Consider the following 26,100-nt stretch of genomic DNA (forward strand, 5'->3'; position numbering starts at 1 on the left):
CTGGGAGAGATGTCTAGAGGGTTGATATATGTGTATCTCACCTTATAATATCTGTACCTTATTATCGTTAAGGGAATGGTCCTGCGAGAGGGCTTAGAACGGTGAGGTTATCCGTATAGGTAAAATGTCAGGAGCAGAGTGCTCTGCAAAGGTGATGCACCCGAGGCATTGGCATGGGGTAGAGCTCCCTCAAACGTGTGCTTCAACTATGATAAGGTACAGCTATGATAAGGTGAGATGTGCCCTAGGAATGGGATATTGTGGAGTAATGTTCATTAGAAGAATCTGCAAAAGTCAAGGTGTCCGAGAAAGTTCTGAAGAATATATGTCACAGTAAGAAGTCTGCAAGCAATGATGTGCACTTGGAGAATATCTGCACAGATGAAGTGCATTCACAGAACTACAGATGTTGATGTGATCCACACGATATAGGAGGCCATAGCTATCTTGACCCCCGCACCGTTGGTAAAAAAAATAAATACCGGGAAGCACAGAGGTCCCCTCCACACCTTGCTTTATTCATGATCTCTTGGATGTAAAGAAGCAGGGCAAACAACTAGAGCTTGAGTATTGACTGAAATATAGTGCAGCCAATAAGGAACAGTATAAAATCGGCCAACATTCCTTTTACTCATACCATATTGGAGAGGCTGAGAACGCTTCCAGGGAGGTTTTTAAAATGACAAATCTTCATTTAACCGGAAACTGCAATCCCATAATTCCTGTATCCAAGAAATTGCGCTTGAAGCTGTCTTTATTTTTATTATTTTAGGACAAGACCTTTAAGATTCATGAGAGTTTTTTCTCAACATTGCCTACCCCAGTCTCCTCTTTACCAGATGTTGAGCATTCCACAGCACACGCTTTGTCCTGATCCTCGACTAAGTTGGCACCTACCTCCTTGGCTCAAAGACAGCAGTCCCTTTTGCATGTAAATCAACTAGAGACTCTTGTCCTCCTGCATAATGTTTCCTCTGCAGAGACCATAGCCCTCATCCTCAATCAGCTCTTTAACAGCTTGTTAGAATGAGCAGTAGTCCTCAACTGGTGAAAGAGGGTTAAAGTAATTTCGCTCCTCTATCTTATTTAACTTTCGCCCTATTTCCCTGCTTTCCGCCTTAGCTAAAATGCTGGAAAATTCGATTAACATGCACTTATCCACTTATGTGCAGAATAATCTTCTTCATTGTACCCAGTCAGGTGTTTATTCGCAGTATAGAGGGCCCTTCTCATGGTAGCGGAAGTGATTAAATTTACCCTGGATGAAGGTGAAAGTGCTGACTGTCCTGCTTGATCTGTCAGCAGCATTTAATGCTGTGCTCATTTCTTCTTGTTACAATGCATGATGGAGTTAGGTATTGGAAGCACTGCTTAGCGTTGGCTTAAATCCTTCTTGGAAGGGAGAGAGCCGGAGATATGGCATGCTCCCCATACTTCGTACAGCAAGAGGCTAGCTATTGGGGTGCCACAGGGCTCTAATCTTAGAAGAAACTCACTACATTATTCAATATGGACAAGACACCTTTTTGCTAAACTGATTGAATTCTATGGGCTGCCAATGGCACTCAGTTGTTCCTTAATTTTGACACCGCCACCACAGACATGGCTACGACCTTAAACTCCTGCCTGAAGGATATCGTTCACTGGCTGCGTAGAAAAACATCTGCAACTTAATGTCGATAAAAAGTGAGATTATCCTGTTTGGGTAAGTTAACGAACACTGAATAAATACTGGCCAAGGGGCAATCCCTCCTTTCCCTGCACCTACTTCAGTCACTAAGTACCTTGAGTAAAGCTTGAGGACAAGCTTTCTCTCCAGCTTCAGTTTATGTCTTTGGCTGGAACCTGCTTTGCCTTACTCTGCTCAATCAGAAAGTTTCTCGAAATACTTCCTCAGGATCGAAGGACGGTTGTCCATGCACTCATAACATCTTCTGAACTTAATTATGGTTGGATCTCTTGGAGCAGATATGCTAATACGAGAAATTTCTAATGATTTGCGAATACATACTAAATGAGAAATATTGATAAAAGAAACTAATAATTGAAAATAACATGTAGGAGTAAAATGTGCCTACAGGGAGTTGTCACCATGTGTATTAACAATGCTAAAATAATGAAAAATAATAAAATTATGTATTAATATGCCATATTTGAATGTATAGCCTATGTTTTATATTTCATATTCTTAACTTAGCCGAACTAGAGGCCTGGTCGGCGCTGGGCCTTGCTTGCTTAAACGTGGAGACACAATGAGCTACCAAGGACTGGAACTGGAGAAAAGGACCTTGAACTGCACAGAGTTCAGACGGGCTCTGCTAGAAATTTCTGCAAATGTACCAGAGGACTGGAGATGATGAAAACAAATTGATGCAATTATGTGTAGAGTAGGCTAAACGTACTTTCCCAGGACTTGAACAATAGAAGCACTGACTAAAAGACTGTGGGCAACAATTTAGTTAATTGAAGAGCCAGATGATGTTCTCATCGACAGAAGGACCAATCATATTAATGGAACTTGATGCTTGAACCGACGCAAACAAATGGTAAATAAAAACTATAGGTTGGAATCATAACCCCTGATGAGGTTGACCAATTAGCAATTTGTGGGACGGACTGAGAGACCCTAATAAAAAGTCATGCCAAGAGCAGAGAGGCAAAAGTTGATGACGTCAGGAGATGCTGTCCGAAGTGCTGATAATTGGGCTTACTCTCTGTGAGCCTGATACTTGCTGATGACCTGGAGACGAAGACTGACTTGTTGCTGGTCTATCTTGCATAGGTAGCTATAACAATGTGACTGTCTAACGTGTGCCTTTTCTTCTAGGTACCAACTGCGCTGTTTTAAAATGTTTTTCTCTCTATAGATAGATTTTTCCAAATTAATGATTTTTGTCTAAATTGTTTTTGCATGAAGACCCACATGCTGATGCTAATTTGAGTAAGGTAGGCTGACAAGGATGATTTAACAGTGACAGCTGACAGACTGACTTGCATTGCTGAATTATTCATAATGTTAAAGGATTTGATGACTTATGTGTATGCTCGTTTTTTCTTATCAATAATTCTTGGTGAATAGTTTGCTTATGATGCTAATAAAGTTTGACTAACAAAGTCGAATAAAGGTTTTTCATTAGAATTGTAACTAATAGGGAATAAAAACAATTATACTTTTTGAGAGAGATGGTACTTTCTTATTAGATAGGACTTTTCCTTGATGTTTCATGTTGATTGCTATGTATATAGAAGATCCATTGGTTACCGCTTGACTAGGACACTCCATGCGATCCAAAAGGTTCATCAACCTATACGCGTCTGTCCCCCTGTAAGTTTACTTACTAAGGACTAGGGGAGCTAACAGATCTTATACCTAAGCTTACTAGAGAGTTGGAACAGGAAAATCCAAGTATTAACATAATATAGTTGCCCGCGTGATCTTCTGAGTTCCCAAGAGAGAGGCTGCCTCACATCTTCTACGGGCTCATTATCAAGAGAATTACTCTTTTCAAGCCTCTTACTCATCGGGACTACTATTATAAAAGCAACTTGCAGTATCTAATTGACAGGATTGACATTATCAACCCACTAGAACTATTCGATCTGCATCGGCGCTGCTTAACGTGTTACCGAGATTCTGCCGGGTTAGGAATACTGGGCGCTCTTTTTCGGTTCTCGTCAGCAACGAATGGAATCAGCTCCCGCTGTCAATTCGGGTTATTTCTCAAGAATTGATATTCAGACAGAAAGGGCCTTATAACGCACATTTTCTCATCTCACTAGTGGGGCGGCTATGGCAGGTTTAGCTCCAGGACACTTTGTGGAGTAACCATCCACTTTAGAAATATTTCTTTCATTCATACAATCGTCTACCTCGTTGGTTGACTGGTTAGAGGATGAGTCACCCAATACAGAGAGCCAGAAATCGAAACATTCGCGTAATCTACACCCTGTGAAGATGTTCAATTTAAATTCATTGTAAAAAAAATAATAATAATAATACCCGCAATTTACTGTACTAGAGGCAAAATGATGGTTTTCGTAGTCTCGCTTACCTATGTCTGCCCCAAACATAACCCGTGCAAATAACCGCAAAGAAAACATATAATACGGCTACAATGACAACTCCATTTGCATGTACAAGGAACTCTATATGCATGTGATTATACATAATTAACTGAAACTTCGGTTGCAGAAATCCCTCCCCCCGGGGTGAGGGTTAATGCATTCGGGCCAAGAGAAAAGGCATTTTTTCTTACGAAGAACTACTGTGGACCCTATCCTCTTTATAGCCTTACAGCAGTTTAGGAACAGCTCGTTTCCTACGCTCACCAAAAGAAGGCGCTGACCTGGCTCCACCACTGGTACTCTTGCTGCGTTCGGCCCTTCCCGGTACCCGTAACTCTGTATCAACCACTTGAGCAAGTGTTCCGCTTCTCCATGCAAGAAATTAGGCAGTTAATGAGGTGGAAGTCGTATTACCCTGACAACCTGCGCGCCTCGGTTTAGCCAGTAAGAGTTCTCCAAAAGACAGCGCAAAGAGGCCCGTTCCAGACCGGGAGAAGCGATGAGGCCATCTTAGAATATTTGTAATACGTTCACATGTACAGAGAAACATCGACAGAGGGTACGAAAATGAGTGTATTTTAGAAATAATTACATACGTTTAATATTTCGGCTTATTATACTATTACACAATTAATGTAGAGTGCAATCGCCATTTTAGCGAGCGTATAAGGTAGCATCATACTCGTCTAGTCTAATGTGATGTTGACGAAAGTATCGTCTGTTTTCGTAGCACTTTATACTCTCAAAGAACCCTAGCAAAATATGAGCACGCTCGTTCTTCATCGGGAAAATATTATCCTCACATGAGCACAGGCATACAAGTGCGACATGGTTAGTGTTTTCAATTAATGCAATGGAAATTCAGCAACTCTTAAACACACCGCGGACATCTTTAAAGTGAAACTATTCGTATTTCAGCAAGACGGCATATTAAGAGAAGACATACAACACATACATGGTTTAATTGCATTGTGGTCACATTTTAATAATGGCCCTTTTTGAGAGAGCCTATTTTACTATCGTTGACGTAATGTTTCACTTTTTTACATTCTCGAGTATTAAGCGCCATATAAATAATATTACAATACACTAACGAGAACAGTGCTAAAATGGAATTACTACACAGCGTTGTAGAAGGCCTGGCCAAGAACATTTCAAGATGGCTGCACATTTGTCAGGTCCAGGTGCGAGTATTAACTAGCCCACACCCCCTCAGCTGACTTTAAACTAGGGTCCCTCAGATATGGAGTCGCAGCTGAAAGAAGCGCTGGGGACGTCTTTGCTGAAAGCCACATCTTACGAAGGTGGCGGCTGCATCAGCCAGGGTCGGAGCTACGACACGGACCGCGGGCGGGTCTTCGTAAAGTTCAATCACAAGCCCGAGGTGCAGTGGCTGCTAAACCTAACCTCACACAATATACTCGCGGCAACATTCCCTGAACAATGTAGGAAAAGGCACAGAGTGCCTAGGCAGCTTAGTTATCTCGGTTTGTAGAGTAGTAGTGAGGTTAAGCTGGCAGCTCCTTTCAGGTAATTGCAGAACCAGGCGAGGCGAGCCAGTCCCTGCTTATAATGTGAAAAGGGAAACTACAAGACGCGTTATGTTTACCATGCAATTTGATAGAAGCTTCACCCCCACGATAAGGACTAGGACAACGGGCTATGTCTGTGCAGTGCTGGCAGCTGCAAAGAACATTGGGTAACATGCAGATCACACATTTTTATTTTATGTAAGATAGATCATTTTGTTACTTGAAGTTCATATGTCGCAGTCCTAATATAGTACAGTGATCTGTTTATTGGCATCAAGGAGCTGCTTGCAAACTGTAAGTCATGGGTTTAGATCCTTATTGTTTTTTCCCCTCAATCTGTTGTTACTCTAGTACACGAAAGGGCTCCTTTGGAAATCAATAAAGCCTTGATAGAATAGACATCACCCAATCACTCTGTTGCATTTTGTATCCTGACTTTGTGTTTCTCCCAACCGTTCACTCTTAACATATAATGTACGTATGGATAATATGTGGTTCCCACAACTTATAACCCTCATTGTCTTATGTAACATATCCTGTATATTGATTTACACACATATGATTTATTGTGTCTTTTTGTGTGATGTAAAGTGCTATGACATGCTATACTGGAATGAGTAAATATAAAAGAACTAAACAAATTAATGGGTGCCAATGAAATCAAAAGTTTGTAATTATTCCTAGTCACAGATACACTTTGCATTCTTACTGTGCATGCACGTCTCTTGTGCAGTGATAAACTATGTGCCTTAGTTTCCTGCCATTGATTTTACATCTAGGTGTTAGGTTCCAGATAGCTCCCATCAACCAAAGAAAGGCAGATAGCCCTCTAAATCAGTTGTTTGTGTGTGCCCGACTGGAATTGACAACAAGAAAGCCTCCTCACTGCCTGCAGGTTGCTGTACTGAACAGAATGCAGCCAGAGTGTGGGTGCTATTGAATTATGTCCTGGTTTTGGAAAAAAACATCAGGACAAAATCAGCATATTGTCCTGGGTCGGCTGGGTCCCGATCTGGCCCAGAAATAGCTGCCGGAATCAGGATCTGGCGTGGTTCCCTTACTTTCCAGCACTGGTCAGAGAAAATCTCTAAGTACTGGTGCCTGGTATATATACTCAGGTAGACCCCAATATCTGTTACATTGGGATTTGGGTTTTTGTGCATTGGTGACAAGTCAGTACATTAAAAAAAAGCTAATTTAATTGTGGCTCCCTTTTTGGGTTAACAGACGTGACTTCTTACTGCTAATTACCTAATAAGGGGACCCGTTTTACTGTTTCATTTACATACATACGTTTTATACTTTCCTTAAATACACATTTTAAATAGGCTCTTATTATGAAGGGACCATCTTCACAATTTTTTTGAACAACAAATTACTATTTTGCTAACTGTTCCCAACGAGCATTGGCAAAACCAATAAATCTCACCTATACGAGATTTATTGAGTTTCTCAAAGTTTTTTTTAGCTCTGTTGTACAGCAGTGCAGATGCCATGCATACTAGTTGAAAGTTTAAAAAAAAAAAAAAAAAAAAAAAAAAACACAGCCATCGTTGACTGCATTTTAGCCGTGCTGCTGTGCAATATGGCTAAAAAAACATGACAGACCCAATAGATCAATTGGTTTTGCCAATGTTTGTTTTCCTTTGCACTTGCTGTCATGTTTATAAGACAAATTCGGGGCTACAAATACCAGAATGCAAGAAAGTGAAGAAAGTGTGCGTGAACTAAGAATTGGATTGAGAGTCACAAGTTCTGTGGTCTACACACTATTGTTGGATTCCTAAATTATTCCATGTACATGGAAAACTATGCTGCAGCCCCCGATGTCATTTAACAAATCAATATTTACTGTGTAGCCTTCGACTGAATCAGTTTGATTGCTCCTCTTGTTGCTCCTCGGTGAGAGGGCCTCTCCACTGACCAGAGGTGAGTGCAGGAATGGCATTGTCTCTGCATTACCGTGATTGTCGAGTGTCAGCTGTGAATGAGGTGGCCAGGGCTGAACAGCTTAAGATGATCTGTGCTATGGGAGCCTGATTTCCTAAATTATTAATGGGCTCCAGGTTATATCACTAGTTCCCCAATGCCAAAACCTGTCTGCGACCTGTTAAATGCCCAGACCTATTGCCTCAAGATTGTACAAAAAATGCACACTATAAGCACTCATTTCAGGCCTGGTTCAAATAATTTTTATCTGTGTGGACCAAGGATGCATTCGGGTGGGCCATTGCGGGCCCAATTTTTGTCAGTTCCGTAGGTAGTCTACAAGCCCTTGATTTACACGTGGGTGTTGATTCACCAAAATGCCAGAGTTAGCATAAATGACCACACATCATTGAGGATAATGGCATCACAAGAAGTGACATCATATGACAGTCATCCTACAGTATAATGTCACCAGTCCTTAAACTTGATGACACCACAGTAATTTGCATTGCTGAAGTTAAAATTAAAGCCATATAAATTCCTGACTAATATAATAACACAACATAGAGAATGTCTGTTTTGGATGCAGCTTGTATCAGGGTGCTGACGTGATATGCACAGAGTATTAATTGTTTATCTTAGCATTACATGAATGAAATATGTATTAATCTGAAGAGTATAGAGTAGCACAAAACACACAGCAGCACTGGGAACCTACATGTTGTATACCACTGTCATTATGTAATAGTTTTCCCTACATGATACTCCAATGAGAAATGTATTGATAAACCATATGGAGAGAAAAAAGGGATTTAACCCTTTCTGTGCCGCGGACGTAATGGTTACGTCCCACGGCACAGTGCTCATGTGCCGAAGGCATAACCATTACGTCCTGGGCACTGAGCTCAGAGGGAGCGCTAGCGCTCCCTCTGTGGGCTTAATTGGCAGGGCTGGAAGGGGAAGCCCTTCCCCTTCCACCCCCTGACCCCCCCCAGTGACGTCTGATGACATCAGCTCGCATTTGCACGTTGACCTCATCAGAGGCCACTTCCCCATCGCGCTGGAAACTCAGCTTCCAGCGCGATCGGAAGAGAAATGCTTAGCATTTCTCTTCCGATCATGTGATGGGGCCCTGAGAGGCTTCAAAGGGAAGGAATGGAATTTCTTTCCCTTTAAAGTCTCTCAGAGCAGTTCAAAAGCCGGATTGTAAAGCGATCCGGCTTTTGAAATGCCCACTAGACACCAGGGATTTATTCTGAAAAGGAAATTGGCATAAGGGTAGTGACCCCTTGGGCAAGGGTCACTCCCCAGGGGGGCAATGTTTTGCAAGGCCTTTTCTGCTCCACCCCCCCCCCCCCCCCTTCATGGGCAGATTGGCCTATTGTTAGGCCGATCTGCCCCCAGGGGGCGCAGAATCCACTAGGCGCCAGGGATCCTTTTTTTTTTTTTTTTTTTTTTTGTGGTTTTTTTGTTATTTTTTGTTGGAGTTGGGAAGCGACCCCTTAGGCAAGGGTCGCTCCCTAGGGGCCAAATTATATTTAGGCCATTTCTGCCCCCCTTGGGGGCAGATCGGCCTATTTTTATGAGGCCAGTCTGCCCCCAAGGGGCGCAGAAACCACTAGACACCAGGGATTTTTTTTTTACGCCAAATTCACAGAAGGGGAGCGACCCCTTAGGCAAGGGTCGCTCCCCTGGGGGCAAATTGTATTTAGATCATTTCTGCCCCCCTTTGGGGCAGATAGGCCAATTTTTGTTAGGCCGAAATGCCCCCAAGGGTGGCAGAAACCACTTAGGCACCAGGGATTGGTGTGTGTGTATACATGTGTTTTATTTAGGGGGGCAGCCCCTTGGGTAAGGGTCACTCCCCATGGGGGCATATTACTCTTGGCCATATCTGCCCCCCTTGGGGGAAGATGGGCCTATTTTTGGAAGGCCCATTTGCCCCCAAAGGGGGCACAAAGCCCACCAGAGACCAGGGAAGTTTTTTTTCCCTCCAAAATAAGAGGGTGGGGGTATGGCCATACCCCCACCCCAAATAAATGGGGCCAAAGTTGTTCTGCCCACCAGTGGGCAGATGGGGCAATTACCCCTGATCCACACCCCAGGGGGGCAGAAAGTCTACTAGATGCCAGGGAATTAAAAATATATATATATACAGGGAGTGCAGAATTATTAGGCAAGTTGTATTTTTGAGGATTAATTTTATTATTGAACAACAACCATGTTCTCAATGAACCCAAAAAACTCATTAATATCAAAACTGAATATTTTTGGAAGTAGTTTTTAGTTTGTTTTTAGTTTTAGCTATGTTAGGGGGATATCTGTGTGTGCAGGTGACTATCACTGTGCATAATTATTAGGCAACTTAACAAAAAAAAATATATACCCATTTCAATTATTTATCATTACCAGTGAAACCGATATAACATCTCAACATTCACAAATATACATTTCTGACATTCAAAAACAAAACAAAAACAAATCAGTGACCAATATAGCCACCTTTCTTTGCAAGGACACTCAAAAGCCTGCCATCCATGGATTCTGTCAGTGTTTTGATCTGTTCACCATCAACATTGCGTGCAGCAGCAACCACAGCCTCCCAGACACTGTTCAGAGAGGTGTACTGTTTTCCCTCCTTGTAAATCTCACATTTGATGATGGACCACAGGTTCTCAATGGGGTTCAGATCAGGTGAACAAGGAGGCCATGTCATTAGATTTCCTTCTTTTATACCCTTTCTTGCCAGCCACGCTGTGGAGTACTTGGACGCGTGTGATGGAGCATTGTCCTGCATGAAAATCATGTTTTTCTTGAAGGATGCAGACTTCTTCCTGTACCACTGCTTGAAGAAGGTGTCTTCCAGGAACTGGCAGTAGGACTGGGAGTTGAGCTTGACTCCATCCTCAACCCGAAAAGGCCCCACAAGCTCATCTTTGATGATACCAGCCCAAACCAGTACTCCACCTCCACCTTGCTGGCGTCTGAGTCGGACTGAAGCTCTCTGCCCTTTACCAATCCAGCCACGGGCCCATCCATCTGGCCCATCAAGACTCACTCTCATTTCATCAGGCCATAAAACCTTAGAAAAATCAGTCTTGAGATATTTCTCGGCCCAGTCTTGATGTTTCAGCTTGTGTGTCTTGTTCAGTGGTGGTCGTCTTTCAGCCTTTCTTACCTTGGCCATGTCTCTGAGTATTGCACACCTTGTGCTTTTGGGCACTCCAGTAATGTTGCAGCTCTGAAATATGGCCAAACTGGTGGCAAGTGGCATCGTGGCAGCTGCACGCTTGACTTTTCTCAGTTCATGGGCAGTTATTTTGCGCCTTGGTTTTTCCACACGCTTCTTGCGACCCTGTTGACTATTTTGAATGAAACGCTTGATTGTTCGATGATCACGCTTCAGAAGCTTTGCAATTTTAAGAGTGCTGCATCCCTCTGCAAGATATCTCACTATTTTTGACTTTTCTGAGCCTGTCAAGTCCTTCTTTTGACCCATTTTGCCAAAGGAAAGGAAGTTGCCTAATAATTATGCACACCTGATATAGGGTGTTGATGTCATTAGACCACACCCCTTCTCATTACAGAGATGCACATCACCTAATATGCTTAATTGGTAGTAGGCTTTCGAGCCTATACAGCTTGGAGTAAGACAACATGCATAAAGAGGATGATGTGGTCAAAATACTCATTTGCCTAATAATTCTGCACTCCCTGTATATTGCGGTGGTGGCTACCAACCAGTATGGCCCTGGTTATGCCCCCACCCCAACTGAAGGGGGTAACAGTCGTTCAGCTCTCCCCGCACTCTAAAACATCTTATCCCACAGCAAGCAAGAAGACATTTGATTATTTTGGGTTTTGGTTTTACATTTGGGCCATGAGAGCTTGGCTAACTCACAAAATCGTCTCTCTTGGAATGGTGAGGGCTGCACTTTATGGACTTTGGGATGCTGCCATGTAGAAAAATCCACAAGACCTAGACACATCTGTAAACTAAACATCTGGGTGATTCCAGGGTGGTGTTTCACATGCACCCGCACCATTTTTGTACCCACAATGCCCTGCAAACATCCAACTTTGCTGGAAATCACAAATTTTTCCCACGTTTTTGTGATGGAACCTTCCAGAATCTGCAGGAATCCACAAAATTCCTACCACCCAGCATTGTCTCATCTATACCGATAAAAATTCTGCTGCACTTGTCAGCCTAAAAATGTTTTTTTTGCAAACTGCCCTTTTGGACCCCCTTTGTTTCCCCTCAATATCGACATGTTTTTGGCTCTTCCCTTTCACAAGCACTTGGCCCACCTACACAAATGAGGTATAAGTTTTACCGGGAGACTGAGGGGAACATTGGGTGGTATGAAATTTGTCCCAGTGCGGTGATCCCACACAGAAATGTGGGAAAAATTTGATTATTTTTTTTAGCTACATTTGAGGTTTGCCGAGGATTCTGGGTAAGAAAAAATTGGGGGATCCACCCAAGTTACACCTCACTGGGCTCCCTCATGGGTCTAGTTTTCAGAAATGTCTGGGTTTGGTAGGTTTCCCTAGAAGGCTGTTGAGCCCAGGGCCAAAAACACAGGTACCCTCCTCCCCTTGCAAAAACAGCTAGTTTTGTATTTGATAATTTTGATGTGTCCAGATAGTGTTTTTTGGGGGCATTTCTTTTCGCAGGGAGTAGGCTCACCCACAAAAGTGAGGTACCATTTTTATCGGGAGACTTGGGGGAATGCTGGGTGGAAGGAAATTTATGGCTCCTCTCAGATTCCAGAACTTTCTGTCACCGAAATGAAAGGGAAAAAGTGTTTTTTTTGCCAAATTTTGAAGTTTGCAAAGGATTCTGGGTAACAGAACCTGGTCAGAGCCCCACAAGTCACCCAATCTTGGATTCCCCTAGGTATCTAGTTTTCAATACTGCACAGGTTTGCTAGGTTTCCCTAGTTGCCGCCTGAGCTAGAGGCCAAAATCCACAGCTAGGCACTTTGCAAAAAACAGCTCTGTTTTCTTTGTGAAAATGTGATGTGTCCACGTTGTGTTTAGGGGCTTTTCCTGTTGCAGGCGCTAGGCCTACCCCCACAAGTGAGGCACCATTTTTATCGGGAGACTTAGGGGAATGCTGGGTGGAAGTAAATTTGTGGCTCTTCTCTGATTCCAGAACTTTCTGTCACCGAAATGAGAGAAAAAGTGTTTTTTTGGCCAAATTTTGAGGTTTGCAAAGGATTCTGGTTAACAGAACCTGGTCAGAGCCCAACAAGTCACCTCATCTTGGATTCCCCTAAGTGTCTAGTTTTCAAAACTGCGCAGATTTGCTAGGTTTCCCTAGGTGCTGAGCTAGAGGCCAAAATCCACAGGTAGGCACTTTGCTAAAAACAGCTCTGTTTTCTTTGTGAAAATGTGATTTGTCCACGTTGTGTTTTGGGGCTTTTCCTGTCCTAGGCGCTAGGCCTACCCTCACAAGTGAGGCACCATTTTTATCGGGAGACTTAGGGGAATGCTGGGTGGAAGGACATTTGTGGCTCTTCTCTGATTCCAGAACTTTCTATCACTGAAATGAGAGAGAAAAAGTGTTTTTTTGGGGCCAAATTTTGAGGTTTGCAAAGGATTCTGGGTAACAGAATCAGGTCAGAGCCCGACAAGTCACCCCATCTTGGATTCCCCTAGGTGTCTAGTGTTCAAAACTGTGCAGGTTTGCTAGGTTTCCCTAGGTGCCGGCTGAGCTAGAGGCCAAAATCCACAGCTAGCCACTTTGCAAAAAACAGCTCTGTTTTCTTTGTGAAAATGTGATGTGTCCACTTTGTGTTTTGGGGCAGTTTCTGTCGCCGGCGCTAGGCCTACCCACGCAAGTGAGGCACCATTTTTATCGGGAGACATGGGGGAACACAGAATAGCAAAACAAGTGTTATTGCCCCTTGTCTTTCTCTACATTTTTGCCTTCCAAATGTAAGACAGTGTGTAAAAAAAACGTCTATTTGAGAAATGCTCTGTAATTCACATGCTAATATGGGTACCCCCCGGAATTCAGAGATGTGCAAATAACCGCTGCTTCTCAACACCTTATCTTGTGGCCATTTTGAAAATACAAACGTTTTCTTGATACCTATTTTTCACTTTTTATATTTCAGCAAATGAATTGCTGTATACCCGGTATAGAATGAAAACCCATTGCAAGGTGCAGCTCATTTATTGGCTCTGGGTACCTAGGGTTCTTGATGAACCTACAAGCCCTATATATCCCCGCAACCAGAAGAGTCCAGCTGACGTAACGGTATATTGCTTTCAAAAATCTGACATCGCAGGAAAAAGTTACAGAGTAAAACGTGGAGAAAAATGGCTGTTTTTTTTTCACCTCAATTTCAATATTCTTTTATTTCAGCTGTTATTTTCTGTAGGAAACACTTGAAGGATCTACACAAATGACCCCTTGCTGAATTCGGAATGTTGTCTACTTCTCAGAAATGTTTGGCTTTCTGGGATCCAGCATTGGTTTCTCACCCATTTTGGTCATTAACTGGAAGGAGGCTGAAAGCACAAAAAATAGTAAAAATGGGGTATGTCCCAGTAAAATGTCAAAATTGTGTTGAAAAATGGGGTTTTCTAATTCAAGTCTGCCTGTTCCTGAAAGCTTAAACAAGATGGCCACAGCACACAGAGTATATAGTCCAATAGTTTGACAGGGATAGGTATCCCTAGTAGCGAGGTAGTCACTACGTTCCGACTTCTTGGTGCCACAATCCTCCAGCTTTCAGGTTTTTGACCACAGGCTTATCAAGGCCTACCACTACTGCTCTCTCTTACGTGTCCATCTCCTTACCAAGGCACACTACCGATAGGTCCACTCCTAAAAGTTACAATTTACCTTCTGGAGCCCAGCTAACGGATCAGGGGGCTCCCTCGCTACTTACCTTTGTCACGTACCATTCTGGCCGGTTTGGCCCATCCTTGATAAAGTCACTTGTGTGACGAAACACGTGTTGGCTGTATCTCGTTGATGACACAATGGTCTCTAGCATCTACAAATAAAGACAACATCTGCAAAACAAGACCTGGGACTCCAGTCTACTTTTCACTTCAACAACATACTATCTGGGATACCTATCCCTGTCACACTATTGGACTATATACTCTGTGTGCTGTGGCCATCTTGTTTAAATTTGTCTTTGGGTACTTTGATACCCTTCTTTGTGCCTACCGGGTAGTAAGGCACTGGGCCAATTTGCACCAGACCCTGCTTTCACGTTGATACCCTTCTTAATACCATTGTTTTACTGTTCAGATGTGCGGCGCCTTTCACCCTTACTACCCCTTTGTGTTTTCTCTGTATTTTGTTCTGTTCCTGAAAGCTGGCAAGATGGTGATCTTACCACCGCAAACCCTTTGTTGATGCCATTTTCAGGGAAAAAAACCAGGAGCTTCCTTCTGCAGCCCTTTTTTCAATTAAAAAAAAAAAAAAATGAAATTTTCACTGTAGTTTGGCTAATTTCTTGGTCTCCTTTAGGGGAACCCACAAAGTCTGGGTACTTCTAGAATCCCTAGGATGTTGGAAAAAAGGACACAAATTTGGCGTGGGTAACTTATGTGAACAAAAAGTTATGAGGGCATAAGCGCGAACTGCCCCAAATAGCCAAAAAAAGGCTCAGCACAGGAGGGGAAAAGGCCTCGCAGCAAAGGGGTTAAATATAACAATAGTACTTATGTCCACATGTATTCATTGATGTAGGGTTGACCATATATTGAATATAAACTATATTATTGGCCTAAATTATTCTTTGCTCTTAATAATACATTTTGATTTAAAATCCCCTACAAGATTCTATCACTCATGTGAAGCATTGAGGTGAATATTTTATTCAGACCCTTAATTTTTCATGTATACACAATAATGAAACATCATAACAAATTGTTTAAAAATGTGTTCTTTAGTTCATTTTTTTAAAGCAGAAGAGTGCACATTGCACTGCTAAATTAAGTAATTTAAAAATATCTAACATAATGTCCCAGTCCTTGTGGAAGCCGCAAAAAGTAAACAGTGCTTTTGAAGCCACTGTTTGCCTCCTGTTCTTAGAATCACAGCTGGCGATTTTTGAAAGTGGTGAGCTGTAATACTTGCCTTGAACTGTAGAGAGTGAAGTGAGTGAGCCTGACATTTTCTAGCATGGGATTCTGGGGTCTCCCTTGATGAACATTTTGAAAAAACGGGACTGATAGTGCATTTTAGAGCACAGTTTTCACATACATTTGTTAAAAAGTCATAGGCCCTGCCCTAACCAAATATTCAAGTCTTTCATGATGTGCCAGGCCAGTTTAACCTGATGATTCCAAGAGTTCACTCTCTTTTTACTTACTTTCACTTGCTCTCACTCATTATTGTTCATACACATATTCTCACCCACATGCTCTTACCTTTTTGCTGGCACTCTTTTTCTTACATTCTTACTGACTCATACATACTTGCTGATACTTAGGGGCACATTTACTAAACAAAATAGCAGCATGCAGCACAGCAACCAAAGTTGCTGTGCTGTACTGCACCAGGGAGAGACTGCATTGTACAGCCATATATACTAAGATGTGGCACTTATTTTCTCTTCCCCAGCACTCATGCACAAACAGGCTGCCTAGCACCATGCATACATTCCTTTGACCATGGTGCAAAACCACGATGTCTAAGCATAAGTTTTGTGCTTGAAAGTTAACCTTCCAGTACCTATTACGAAATACTGTGCATAGACAAAGTTTAAAACTTTTCACACATTGCATGTTCACTGTATAGTGCCTCACACATACAGTGTGTAAAAAGTTAGAACAAATTCAAACATTTCTCCAATTTCACACCTGCCTCAAGTAGGTGTTAGTTTGTGGTGCAAAGCCCTGTCTAACTTTTTAGTAGACAGGACTTTGCATCAAAAATCCTAGGTTTTATAGTGTGAACACCCATATAGCATACATCATGTTCACATGGTGCAAAGTAACGCAAAGCAGCACAAAGGATTATTTGCGTTACTTTAAGGCTGTTTTCGAATGAAAAAAAGTTTTGCATTGGCAACCAAATAGATAATCAAAACTTTGCACCAGTTTGCATCACTTTGCATGACATTGCGCTGTCACATTGTCTGGATAAACACCCTCACAACACCCACACAGAAACAAACATTATTGAGGTTCAGAAGGACACTCACAGCCCTGGGCCCTGGTGCTACATCTCCTGCCGTTTTATTGGCAGGTAACACCCTGTTCCCACTTTCCTATTACACACACCCATCTGCAACTTGCCTCAGACATGATCTACAGTTGCCACAGGACCATTTTCTTCTGACATGAATATTTTAAATATATCAAGTATTTATAGAAACAATGCACTTTAAAATATGTTCTAGAAGGTCCTTAATGGCCCCTGACTAGGGTTGCCACCTTGCAGGTTTCCTACCAGCAGCACCAGTATTTTAATGTCCAGGTCGGTACAAAAATAAGCAAAATCACCTATAGTTGGTATTTTTTTAGCCCTTACCTGCACGTACTTCAAAACATAAGTAGAAACCACTTTTAAATAAATTCAAGAACTGCAAAGATTCCTGTCTGATAAATAAAGTAGGTACAGACTGAAAAGTGATGTTATAAATGAATACATTCGATTTTATTTATATTCCTACTTAGTATCTCATCCAGGCCCCTCCATACTCAAAAAACTACAGCAAATGGCTGGTATTTTTTCTTTTGGAAATGTAGCAGCCTTACCTCTGACTGATAATTATTGTAAACTAAGTGAAAAAACATCACAAGTTTTGGCTGTCTACATGGAGGAAGCATTTCACAGGTGTGTGCTCCATAGTAGCAACTATCTACTAGTTTATAGTTAAGCTCTGCACCCTTGAGCCGAAAGGTACGGAATAAGTCCTAAAATAGGTGGCAGTATTAACTGCAATAGTTAATGTGCTATTGTATTACTATCTCAAAAGACATATCACGAAATCATGTCACAACTCTTTCACAAACTTCACTTTTAGGAGAATGTCTAATATTTAGTCAAACATATAAACAACTCATGGATATCATTTTGATTTTTGATGCAAAGCAGTGAATGTTTGAGAGTATATTGAAAAAATAATGCATGGATATAGGAATATTCACACCTTCCATACAATAGTATTAGTAAGATAAATATTGCTTTAAGAACCTATCCTTTATGCTGTAACTCAGTGTGGTATGGGGATCCTGGGAGTCTGCGACTGTTAAAAAAAAAAAGAAAAAAAGAAAGAATGTTAACAGATTAATAAAGTGTACATAAATAAAGAAGCAAACTGTACAACTGAACATTTTAAAACAGTGGTTCCCAACCTTTTGACTTCTGTGGACCCCCAATTCATCATTACTGGAACCCGAGGACCCCCTCTGAATCATTATTGGAATCCGGGGACCCCCCACTGAGTCATTACTGAAAGCTAGGTACCTAATCTGTTAATAATATTTAATTGTCTAAGCATTCGCGGACCCCCTGAAGAGGCCTCACGGACCCCCAGGGGTCCCCGGACCACAGGTTGGGAACCACTGTTTTAAAACATTCTGTAAGCGTGAAGGAATTTGGAAATGGTGGTTCAAAATTAACTTAGTATCCTTAAACTGTTTCAAGGGAGCAGTGCAAATGCATCAAACAGAATATTAGTAGTGGTCTCAATTTAATTTAGAAATGTTCTAACCTGCCTATTAAAATTTGATTTTTTTTATATTTGTTTGTGAATTAAATAAAAAATCATGTTTTAATTCATGTTTGATGTATGCATGTTTCTGTATTTTTGTGTAATTGTTTGTGTATTGTTCAAATCATCGACTTGTAGTAGCTACTCTGTCCGGGGTCCCTGATTCCAATAATGATTCTCTGCGGGTCTCTGGATTCCGGTAATGATTAGGTAGGGGGTCCTTAGAAGTCAACAGGTTAAGAACCACTGCTCGAATTCGTCAAGTTAATATAAGTGATGACATAATACATATTATGCACACATTTGTTCTATATCAAAGAAGCCATGGGGTTATGAGTACAGCTTTCCATCCTGGCAATTTGGAAGGTATGTGATGATGATATATTTGTAAAACTGCTTTGAAGTAGTATCCTGATTGTGTGGGCACTATGTAAAACAATCATACAAACTATTATCACACTAAGAAATGTGAAAATTATACTTAAAGCAGTTGTACCCAACACTTGAATCCTTTCCATATTCAAAGAGTTAATCAACCTTATAAATGACTGAACGTTACAGTGTGTTGGGGGGATACGTTCAGTTGGCACACGTCTATGATGTGAATCATTTCCACATTTAAAGAAGTAATAAACCTTATAAATGACTGAACGTCATAATGGAGGAGAGTAAATAGGCCATTTTGACTGAGGAAATCAAATTCCTTTAGTGTATCTGTCTAAAACGATAATGCTTTTGTGTTAAGATTGATGCTTATGATGGCTAGCTTTCAATTAGAAGGTGGTCTGGGTTCTACAGTGGGTGGCAGTTTGTACATGGCCATTGAGGTCGGCTACGTTCAGTAGAAGTAGGGGGGGAGCTGTGTGTGTCCGTCCATCTGTCCTGTGCCTGCTAACCCTATAGGTATTAGGTTCAACTGCCAAAGAGTATGAGTGCCCTATCTGAGGGAAGAAGGGACTCTACAACTGCCGCAAATTGTACTGTGCTGTAGCATAGCATTTATATAGCTCTTACAACTCCCATCTAGAGCTTTGAAGCGATAACCACACACATCTCAACCTACATTGTGTAGAGTGTGTGGTTGGAAAGGTGGTGTTTATGTTTTGAGCCTATGAGGAAAGTGTTTTCATGTTGTACCAGATAACCACTGAGATGCGGTTATCATATTATGGGACGTAGCGCCTGCCAGTGTGATGTGTTTTGGTTTATGAGAGACAGACACAAAAAATATAATTGTGATAAGTATTAAAACAAATACTCAGCTACACAGCCCATACTTGGCATAGGAACAGCAGGATGCTCACCATGTGTACATCAAAAAGTGGGAGTAATCAGAAAAAGCCCAGTAATCTACATAGCAACATGTGCCAGGCAGAGATGGTGTTGGAAATGATGCCAAAATGGCAAGAATTGGAATTGGTGACATAAACAGTACACATGCGTCTTTTTTAAAAGGCAAGGCTATTGCCAGCTGCTGAACAAATAGAACCCCATGAACAAGGAAGAGAGTAGAAGAGCGATCAAGGCTGGCAACCTGATCAGAAACTACACAATCTTTAAAAGGCCCAAATTCCACCTACTGCTAAGACAAAGGAAGCCAAACCTTTGAGCGGGTATTTGCTCCCCAAGTCCTTCTCAATCTCAATAAGTCTACCAAAGGCAAGAAAGCGTCTGTTGTTGCTCTGTGCATCTGTGTGCCAAGGAAGTAAACATGCTGGAGAAATCCAGAGACCATTATTTTCAGGTAAGATTGCGAGGTCACTTCATGTACGCCAAATTCAATTAACAAAGCCATGTATTCTAAGTGTTGCAGTCTTTGTTTCCATTGAACCAATTAGACTAGAACTGTCCAACTTAGGTGCAAGAGGACCAATTGTTCAGTCTGGCAACAGTATTATATTGTAATCTAAGATACATTTATGCATAAATAATTTACATGGAAATCATTTAAATGGTGGTTATCCTTAAGATGTGACTTTGACTTGCTCTTCCTTGTCCTACATTGGACTCCACTGCATTAGACCAGCAGCCTGGAGATTTGTAAGACGAACGCTTAGGGCTGGATCCATTGTTTTTGGTGTACATAGAGTGATCTGTCATTCCCATATTCAGGTGAGGAAGAGGAATCTTTCAGAGTTCTTCTGTGGTTTGAGATATAATATAAAGGTCAGCGTGCATCTTCGGTAGATTAGATAGGTGGCATTATGGGATAGGAATAGGAAAAGCTTGGAGGAAATATAAAAGGAGAGGCAGGGACATTGATTTAGCTATGTTAATTCTTTATGGGGGGGAGGGGACTAGTAAATAATACTGTAAGCATTCATCCCTTCACCATGGGACAGGTTTTAAAATGGTGCTACATTAATTCAGTTCTCAATCTTTCCAGAACAATGCACAACCTGTATTTCAATAATGACTTCTTATTTGTTCATTATTACTGAACAAATAAGAAGTGGTGCTATAGGTCAAGTTGCACCCATTTTGTAATACTTTCATGATACAATGCATTTAGAAAATACAAGTTTGTAGAGTAACAAGGAAAATATTTTATCATATTTTATTTTGTTCTTAATAAGGATGGTATAACCCATATACGCTATGAGAGACTTATATTTGCTTTCAGGGGACCAAAAATGACTTCTGTAATATCTGCAATGTAGTAGGTGGGGAGAGCTGCAGCATTCAAAACATTTGAGCTAGCATTTTCCGTTCCATGGGTTATGTTTAATATCAACCACTGGATGCTGCTAACAGTCTGATTTGTTTTTGGTATTTTGACAGGCATGTAAAATGTTTTTGGGAGAAATGGCTGGTTTGGAAGCTATCCTGCAGACTAAGACTGTGAAAGCCCCAAAACCGATCAAAATTATTGAATTGAAAGATGGCGGAACGGCATTTGCCATGGAGCATTTGGATATGAAGAGCCTTAACAGGTACAATATCCTTGTAAATGTAATGTAGCAAGATATTTCTCATTCTCAGCACAATAGAAGTTACTTTATGGCGTAGAATAGATTCACACTGCAAGTCAAGTCATTTTTTCACAAAATAATTGCTTGTAAATCTGTTTCAAGATTAGTATACCTGCTTTATCACACAGTAAACATTTAGGAGGTCATTAGGAGTTTGACGGACAGAAACATCCTTCCGCCAGACTCCAGACGAGAAGACCTCCTCAGTGGTGTCGGTCTCCCCACTGGCCCCATTACAACTTTCTTACTGGGCTGACCGGCGGTCATCCCAGTGGGAAAGGTGCAGCAGCATTGTTCCAGGCTCATAAATGAGCCAGCTACAATGCTGCAGCACGCAAGGTGCACCAGCACCCTTGAAATGAACACTTTATGTTCCACAGTCAGTGTGCATTTCAAGGCTACGGTCAGACAGCCATGAAAAGGCTGGTGGAGAACCAGGTTGTAATCAGCATGGCGATGCAGACTTCAGCACCACAGTGGCTGATTACAACCACGAATGCCGTCATCCCATCGGGATCACTGATCCTGGCGGAGACAGCAGTCTTTTGGTGGTCTAACCGCCAAACTCTTAATTTGACGGTGGGACCGTCAAAGCCATGGCGGTCTGGACCGGCACTGCGAGTCTGGCAGTCTAGTGACCGTTAGACTCGTAATTAGGCCCTTGGTTTCATAGAACAGACAACAGGTAAAGGCAAGTAAAACACTTGTGTGAGTTATTTTCTTCAAAAATCTTTTTACTGAGTAATTTCTAAGCTCATACAATTGTGTAGCAGCTGTATGTACTGTTCAGATGTGTCTCTCCTTCTAAACAGGTGGTCTTTATTTTTATTGTGACCAAAGGGAAAGGATCAGTGCACAAAATGGAGAAGAAAAAGTAAGGTTAAGGTAGAATTGAGGCGGGTGGTGGGGGGGCTCACATAGAAGTTGTGCCCAAGCCCCACTAGTCTTTGCTGCCCCCGATTCTCCCCCCACGTAGCCTAACAGCAATATTAGTTCTATAGAGCGCACCCAGCATCCCCACATGTGGAGAAGTCCGTCCCAATTTCCAGATGGGCACCCAGCCCTCATGTATGCCCACTCCACCAAGCTCACATCTTAGGGAGTATCTGCAGTACCTATGGGGGTGGTCAGGGGTCAGCAAGAGTTCATATCTGCTATATCCTTGCAGAATCACCACTGGATTGTCTGCGTTCACTCCCCAGATCTGAGTTCGCCGCAGAGGGGGCTGCAGAAGTGACAGCCTCGGCCAGGGCTCTTGTTGCCTCTCGTTCACTTCTCTGTGCCTCCAGGTCAAGAGTGCCATCAGGCTGCACCACCACTCTTGTACTGGATCTCAAACGGCATCTAAGTCTGCTCCTCCTCCTGGGAGTGGGCAGGGGCCCCATCCTGTGTCCGACCCAAGGGCGACGTTGGGGCCAGTCCTCGCTGCCAACCTCCAGCCAGTCTCAGGTCTTGTTAGGTAGCAAGATAAAGTGAGACCGTCCATCTCGTATTACCTTCAGCTTGGCTGGGTAAAGCAACATGTACTTCAGACCTAACGTTCTTAGTTTCTGTTTCATGCCGCTGAAGGACTGTCTTTGTAGTTGGACTGGACTTCTCGAGTGTAGTCAGGGAAGATGCATATGCACCAATTCTCAAATATCGGGTCACCATTTCTGCGCAGTACCCAAAGGATTTCATCCCGGTTTAGGAGCTTGTAATGACAGTCCTAGGTGAGGCTCCTGGTTTAGGTGGCTGGGTCAATGGCCCCATGTGCACTCTCAACTGCAAACAAACGTGATAGTTTATTGTGTGTGTGTGTGGTCATGGCCCATTCCTAAAGGAAAGTCTCTGGGTCCCCCCCTTCCGCTCCCTCAGGAAAATCCACAAGCATATGCGGGATCTCCCCTGTGTGTTGTCCATGCATGCCTCCAGTCGGGTCGAGTGAGCTTCAAACGCAGCCACTGCAGTCTTTAATACAAAGACCTCCTCTCCAAGTTCAGTCACTTTAGTCTCTGTTTCCACAGACCGTTCCGCTGCCATGCGTAAATCAGTCCTGAGAAGGTTTACATAGATGGCCATAGTCTCAATCTTAGTTTGGACTGCCAGGCTGGAAGCCTCAATTGAGGCCAGTATCTGACCTTGTGGTGTCTCTCCGGGGCCTTTATGTGTGCCACCACCTGCACTCTGAGGCGTATATTGGTCCATTTTCGTCCCTAGGCTGCCTATCTTCAACCATGTCACTACTAAAAATCACAGGGATTCCTTGTAACACAGGTGGGAACCTTTCCAACTCCAGACCAGCTGTCGCAGTTAGTTCTCGGTAGTTACAATGGCATCCCACACAACTAATGAGGTCCAATCAGCCAGGTGTTGTTCCATCAGGCAACAGATTAAGTCCTATTCTGGCACCCAGCAACAGTACCCTAGGCCTTTTGTTGGGGCACTTGCCACCAGGCACTGTTTACAGTCCCAGGTGTGGGTCCAGCTAGGTCTCCAAAGTGAAAGTCATCTCCCAGTTGCAAGGGTCTCTGTATGTGTAGTCCGCTTCAGGGTGGAAAATGGTGACTGTTCTGGATCACCCCCACCAACGGAGGGAAGGGGCCAACCCGGCACATCCTAAAACCAACTGACCATCAAAGACCACCACGCCAGCCAGGACTGCCAGTGTAGTTAGTCAGTACTGGAGATGAGCCAGCACTGGGGGCAAAAAGGGTGAAGGGAGACCCCAGCAATTTCTCTCAGGCTCTCGCTGGCACGACCACAGCCTCACCTCCTGGGGTGGGGGAGGACCAGGGGACTCCCTCTCCCGCACACCTACCACAGCTGTTCACCAGTTGCAGCCAATGTCGGGCAGAGCGACGGGTCTGCCTACTCCAGGACCGGGCCCCTGTGACAAGGCTGCAGTCCCATCTTGCTGGGGGGTATCAAGATCTGCAGCCCCCTCCCATGCACCTCCACTGGACTAGTATTGTCTGTGATGCCAGCGGGGTCCCGCGTCTAGTCTTCTTCATCCCGCTGGGTCTGCTGCAGGGCCAACGCTGTGGGCCAGACCCCCTGCATTGGTGCAGTCAGCATGATCCCCCAGTATCCAGGGGAGGGGGAGGGCGTCGCCACATCCCTGAGAGTACCCCACATTATTGCCACATCTTACGGTGCAAGGATGCAGGAGGATCTCTCTGGTTGGAGCTGGAGCTCGTACGGCCATCTTGTTGGCCACAACCCCCTGCTTAGTTTTATTGTTAGTCCACCTAAATCTATTTTGTCGCCTTGGCCAACCCTTGGTGATCCTGTATCTTTATAATTTTGTCTTAAGAGTTGACTACATGACTTTGAGCTTTGAATTCATTTAAGTTTATTCCTGACTGGAGTCTTCCTTGTATGACCAAATGGGTCATACTGTTTAATTTAATTGGTTTATACTGAAGTTGAGTTGTATGGTTCCACCACTCCCTGTCGAAAGGTCCAGAGATCCGTGGACCTTCGCCTGAACATTGATTCCTGCGAAGGATGAAAATGCTCCTGCACTATTCAGTAAAATACATATTTAAGAACTCCATCCACAGGTCAAGTACACCATAAGCATGCCACATTAAGTTGCGAGTGAGGAGACCTTTCCACAATCTTTAAGATCCTGCAGGATCGTTTGCTTCTTTTGCCACTGCTTTTTAAGCCTAAATTAGGTAAGCTTATCCAGAAATTGTACTCATTGTGCGTTTGTTTTATTTCCACTGAGGGCGTGCACTGAGAATTTTTACCCCATCTTCCCTTTAATGTGCTTTTTCACAGCCAGCTCAACGTTTGTGAGCTCTGCCTTTTTAATGTCTATGCGCCTAACACGGACAACGGTGAGTTCTACGGGACCCTTGAGTCTGAATTATTGACCTACGCCGGGACTCCTATATTCTGGGCTGGAGACTTTCACTGCGTATCGAATGGCCGACTGGACCAGTATCCGCCTCAAAGCGGCACAAAGCCACGCATGGTAGCCAGTCTACAGGAAACGATGGCCAGACTTCAACTTCTCGATATATGGAGAGAACTTCACCCTACGGATAAGGTTTCCTCCTGCTATATCCCTACCCAGGAGGTACATAGTCACCTAGATTGTTTCCTAGACCGAGTGAGGGTGACCTTAATGTTCAGGCAGTGAGCTTTAAAGTTTTATTCTTGTCGGAACATGCCCTGTTGCTGTTGGAGTGTGGAGTGAGGGGACAGAAACCCCACATCTCCCTCTGACGATTAGGTCCAGAGTTACTGGGTGGCCCTAAGTATGCCATTGACATGGCAGAGACCATACAGAGGTTCTTCGCCACAAACTAGAACTCCTCCCAGGCGTGCGGCACGGAATTGGGGACCTTCAATGTGGTGGTCCGGGGAGAGAGCCTTGGTAATATTTATGGCACATGAAAAAAGCTGGATTGCGCGCTGCAGGAAAGCGAGGAGACCCTAGCGGGCCTGCAGCAATGGGAGGAGGACCGGGACACGGTTGGGGCGGACGTAGTAGAGGTGCATAGACGGGTGGCAGATGCCTGGGACAGGATTGACTGCTACGTCTCTAAGGAGTATAGACCACGCTTGTTCAGAGATGGCGATAAATCTGGCCATATGCTACTTAAAAGAGAACGCCCCCTACTACTCATTCTTCTTTCTCCGCAGCCCAGCGGGTTTGCTGGCTGTTGGCCAAGCAGCAATCAACCTAACACTCTGCGACCATCTACAGTCACTATAGACTGCTCTGGAAGCCGAGGAGCCCCTGAGGCAAGCAATTTTTTGAACAGTATCACCCTACCCCGTCTTGTAGCGACTCAAGTGGAAGAGCTGGGGAAACACATCATGCTGGAGGAACTCCAAGAAGCCCTCAAGGGTATGGCTAGAAAGAAATGCCTGGGCCTGGATGGTCTCCCACTCAAACATTTCCAGGCC

At 43.2% G+C, this 26,100-nt stretch overlaps 2 protein-coding genes across 4 annotated transcripts in view; one reads left to right on the forward strand and one right to left on the reverse strand.

Annotated features, from left to right (window-relative positions):
* TBCD (tubulin folding cofactor D) overlaps window positions 1-4,455 on the reverse strand; it is a 1,666,801-nt gene extending 1,662,346 nt beyond the window's left edge. Inside the window, exon 1 of the mRNA XM_069200356.1 lies at window positions 4,330-4,455. The gene's annotated coding sequence lies outside the window, so the exon portion shown is untranslated. The remainder of the gene's footprint in view (window positions 1-4,329) is intronic.
* A 36-nt stretch (window positions 4,456-4,491) lies between these two features.
* LOC138246110 (ketosamine-3-kinase-like) overlaps window positions 4,492-26,100 on the forward strand; it is a 161,754-nt gene continuing 140,145 nt past the window's right edge. The window contains exons 1-2 of one of the 3 annotated variants that reach the window (XM_069200354.1): window positions 4,492-4,624; window positions 21,005-21,156. In XM_069200354.1, coding sequence (XP_069056455.1) covers window positions 21,014-21,156 — 143 coding nt within the window. In that variant the 5' untranslated portion in view covers window positions 4,492-4,624; window positions 21,005-21,013. Of the gene's footprint in view, window positions 4,625-5,288; window positions 5,450-5,530; window positions 5,765-21,004; window positions 21,157-26,100 lie in introns of those variants that run through there. The other 2 variants (XM_069200353.1, XM_069200355.1) reach the window with 2 other exon arrangements.

The sequence above is a fragment of the Pleurodeles waltl genome, chromosome 7 (assembly GCF_031143425.1).
Source record: "Pleurodeles waltl isolate 20211129_DDA chromosome 7, aPleWal1.hap1.20221129, whole genome shotgun sequence".
NCBI classification, from domain to species: domain Eukaryota; kingdom Metazoa; phylum Chordata; class Amphibia; order Caudata; family Salamandridae; genus Pleurodeles; species Pleurodeles waltl.